General features: G+C 35.7%; 1 protein-coding gene across 1 annotated transcript in view; it reads right to left on the bottom strand.

Moving 5' to 3' along the window:
- The window catches only part of COL14A1 (collagen type XIV alpha 1 chain), a 213,161-nt gene that overhangs the window by 144,447 nt on the left and 64,535 nt on the right, over positions 1-4,179 (bottom strand). Inside the window, exons 12-13 of the mRNA XM_023530986.1 lie at positions 1,209-1,360; positions 1-57 (exon numbers count right to left, since the gene is read on the bottom strand). Coding sequence (XP_023386754.1) covers positions 1-57; positions 1,209-1,360 — 209 coding nt within the window. The remainder of the gene's footprint in view (positions 58-1,208; positions 1,361-4,179) is intronic.

The raw sequence follows: 4,179 nt of genomic DNA, 5'->3' as shown, positions 1-4,179 counted from the left end.
AGTTAAAGACATCAAATTTTTCAACACCGTGGAAGACACGCTTCCGTCCACCACCACCTGTTTAAAGAACAGTCTGAGGAATGAGAATATCAAATATCTCACATGCAGAATTGAAATCAAAAAGCAAAAATATCTCTAGTGAGAACATTTCATTAAATATTTTCCTATTTGTGCCACATCCTGTCCTCTCTTCCACTGTGACAGTCGATTCTCCTTGAATTTCTTCAGGAAGTGACACACCTTTTATGGAATATGTCCCAAAGTCCCTTATTAATTCGTATATAATAGGAATTCAGTCATTCCCATCCTAATCAAATCCACTTACTAATAGTGGACATGTGATATTTTTCTATGGAGTTTTGGGAAGCATTTAAAAGGTTTATTAGTCATAAAACCATTGGAAGCACTCTGATTCTTTTTTTTCTAGTCCAGATGATTTAAACCTCCATGATCTACTTCTCTGACTCTTAAAAAAAAAATCAGAACTCCTGCCATAACACAAGAAAATTGTGAAACATGCAGAGATCAGTAAGAGGTTAGAACAATAAAAGATTAGCACTTTAAGTGAAATAAAAAGAAATGGAGATTTCAGCACATTTTAACATCTTCCCTGTGAATTGCTGTATCAAAGGTAGAAACTGAGAAGAATCCAGTCATCTGGCAATAGGTATTCTCCTGTGATGGCCAACCCATGAAAACCGCCAGCCACAGACTCTTTATTATGGCTTCTCCGTTGCACGCACCTCCAGAAATGTCCAGGAAATCCCAAACCCTGGAGGACTATATGACCACATAACTTGGAACACACAGACTTCATTAAGGCAGAAAGTTCAGACCACTCCCAAAGCAGAAGGAATACTTAAATAGCAAAAGGGAGTTCTGGCCAAATAATTAACTACTGATTTCTTTTGCTTTAAAACTCACTTATTTTAAAAAAGAAAAAAAAATGTCAAAATAAGTTGTGTTAGAAATGGACACATGACCAGTTATGACGTTTATCTGGTGAAAGTGAGAGCAAATGTAAATAGTGTTACATCAGAGAGATGAAAGAACAACATGGACACGTGGAAATGTATTTAAGTCAAATAATTCTAAATGATTGTGATAGAGTAATCTCCTCATACATATCCATTTCTGTCTTGTCCTCACTACTGCAGAAGACTTGAGAGAATGAAAATAATGGTTTGAAAACAGGATCTCCTTATTACCTCCTCTGGTTTTCCGCCCCTGGTAGGATAATACACGACTCTGTATTTTTCCACTTTTCCTGGGGCATGAGTCCAGTTAACCATAAAGCTCCTGGCAGTGACTTCAGAAGTAATCAACTCTGTAGGCGGCCCAATGGTGGCAAGGGCCAAGGCTAAATTAAAGAAACACAAAATGAATCTCTTTCCCAAATTTATTTCTTATGAACCTAGAAAACTCCATTAGTCAAAAATGACTATTGACTCTGTTACCTCTAAGATTTTCATCTCTAGATAAGTTGATTCAGTTATTTATTCCTACGTTTGTTCACTGAAACATTTCAATGTCTCTTAGGTATTAATCTTTGTACTAAACTCTGAGGATACAAACTTAAATAAAACATAGTTCTTGACTTTAAGCAACTTTTTAAAAGAAATTGCTATAAAATAATAAAAAACAAAAACAACATTAATTGAGCTTGTGTGTATCTACAGGTACTCTTCTGAGCTCTTAAGAAGTATAATCTCATTTAATTCTTGGTAGTTACTAGTATTCCTGTTCTGTAGGTGAGAGAACCAAAGTACAATGAAGTTAAATAACTCGCCCAATCTCATAGATAGTATCTGAGCTGAGATTGATACTTGAGCTTCCTGACACAAAAGCCTGTGTTTTTAAGACACAAAGCCACTATACTGAAGACATCGATTCAAAAAATGGCTAATATCTAAATGTAAAGGGAAATGCAGAAACTAACATACTGAGTGCTCACTATGAAATAGACACTGTGTAAGTGCTTTGTGTGTGTTATACATATGTTAAAGTAAATGATTCTATAAAAGATTTGGGACAGGGAAGTTCTCCAGGGGCACTTACCCAAGAGACATTAGTAACCATAACACTGGAAAAATAACACAGTTATTGAACAGTAACTCTGACCAGGAACTGATTACAAACTTTATCAGCAACCACACGCAGAGATTTTTTTGTGTGAAAAGCTGGTTTCTAAAGTAGTCTCATTAAGAAGCTCAAAGAAGTTTATTCAGGAAACTACTGCATGGCTGCCCAACCTAGACTCTCATCAAAATTAAAAACAGTGGCCAGGACATGTAAATAACTGAAGTGTCCTTCAATAGAAGATTGGATAGAGAATGTGGCACAGATATACAAAGGAATATTACTCAGCCATAAGAAAAGATGAAATACTGCCATTTGCGACAACATAGATGAATCTCGAGATTATCATGCTAAGCCAAAGAAGTCAGACAGAAAAAGTTGAGAATCATATGATTTCACTCATGTGTGGGATATAAACTTGAAAGCAATGAATGAACAAGACAAATAAACAAAAACTGATAAACACAGACAACAGTTTAGTGGTTACCAGAGGGAAAGGGAGGAGGGCAGAGGTAAATAAGGGGAAAGGAGGTGATGGAAGATTTGACTTTGGGTGGTGAACACACAGTGCAATATGCAGATGATGTATTACTGAGCTGTACACTTGAAACCTATATAATTTTATTTACCAATGTCACTCCCATAAACTTAATTTAAAAAAATTAAAAACTTTTAGTCCACAAGAGGCCTTGTTAAAAAGATGAAAAGACAAGCTACAAATTGGGAGAAAATATTAACAAATCACATATCCAACAAAGTATCTAGAGTATAAATAAAGAATTCTCAAAACACAACTGTTAAAAACTAAACAAAGAATAAACACCAAAGAAGTCCAATTAGAAAATGGACAAAAGATATAAGCTGATATTTCACCAAAGAGAATATACTGGTGCAAAATAAGCACATGAAAAGATGTTCACTTCACTGGCCACCTGGAAAATACAAATTATAACCCAATGACGTAAAAATACACACCTATCAGAATGGCCAAAATAAAAAATAGTAGCAACAACATATGTTGGTGACAAATGCATCGAAACTGGATCATTCATATATTGCTGGTGGGAATGTCAAATGCTATAGCCATTCCCAGAAAATTGTCTGGCACTTTTTTAACTAAAACTACACTAAACTAAACATGCAAGTACAATGTGATGCAGCTGCTGCACTCCTAGGCACGGTCCCAGGGGAATGAAAACGCATGTTCACACAAGAACCTGTACATGAATAGTAGCTTCGTAATAGCCAAAAACGGGAAACAACTCAGGTGTCTTTCAATAGGTGAACAGTTAAACTGTGGTCCATCCATACCATGGAATATGACATGACAATAAAAAAGAAAGCGCTATTGATACAAGCAGCAGCTTGGATGGATCTCCAGGGAATTACCCTGAGCAAAAAAGGCCAATCCTCAAAGGTAGATAAACTGCGTCATTCTATATATAATATTTTCAAAATGAAAAATACTTATAGATAGAGAACCAATTAGTTATTGTTAGGGGTCAGGGAGAGGTTGGGGGAGGGGCAGAAGTAAATGTGGCTATAAAAGGACAACAGTGGTGATGGAAATGTTTTATTACTTTTTTTTTTGAGTGTTTAGTCTTTTTTTGTTTTTTTTTAATTTATTTTTTCAATTATGGTTGACATTTAATAATATTTTATATTAGTTCTGGTGTACAGTGTACTGGTTAAATGTTTATATAATCTATAAAGTGATTCCCCCCGATAAATCTAGCACCCACCTGGCAGTGCTTTTCACACTAGCCGAGATGTGGCATGTTCTGTATCGTGGCTGTATCAATGCCAGCATCCCATCTGCGACACGATACTGCAGTTTTGCAATAGGTTACCACTGAGGGAAACTGGTAACTCGTACTCAGTTTCTCTCTGTTATTTATTACAACTTGATGTGAATATACAATGATCTTGAAATCCAAATTTTAATGAAAAAAAAAAACAACAGGATGGTCTAACTCAACAACACAGAGAAAATTATCTAGTGATGAAAGTATCTGTCCCTCACAGCCACAGAGCCATCAATCTGCTCCCTTTTCTATGCTGATGATTCACATCTTCGGAGAATAAAGGAATCTATTCAGA

The sequence above is a fragment of the Pteropus vampyrus genome, unplaced genomic scaffold (genome assembly GCF_000151845.1).
Source record: "Pteropus vampyrus isolate Shadow unplaced genomic scaffold, Pvam_2.0 Scaffold59, whole genome shotgun sequence".
NCBI lineage: Eukaryota > Metazoa > Chordata > Mammalia > Chiroptera > Pteropodidae > Pteropus > Pteropus vampyrus.
Note: the sequence above shows the minus strand (reverse complement) of the source record. Positions and strands in the feature narration are given on the sequence as shown.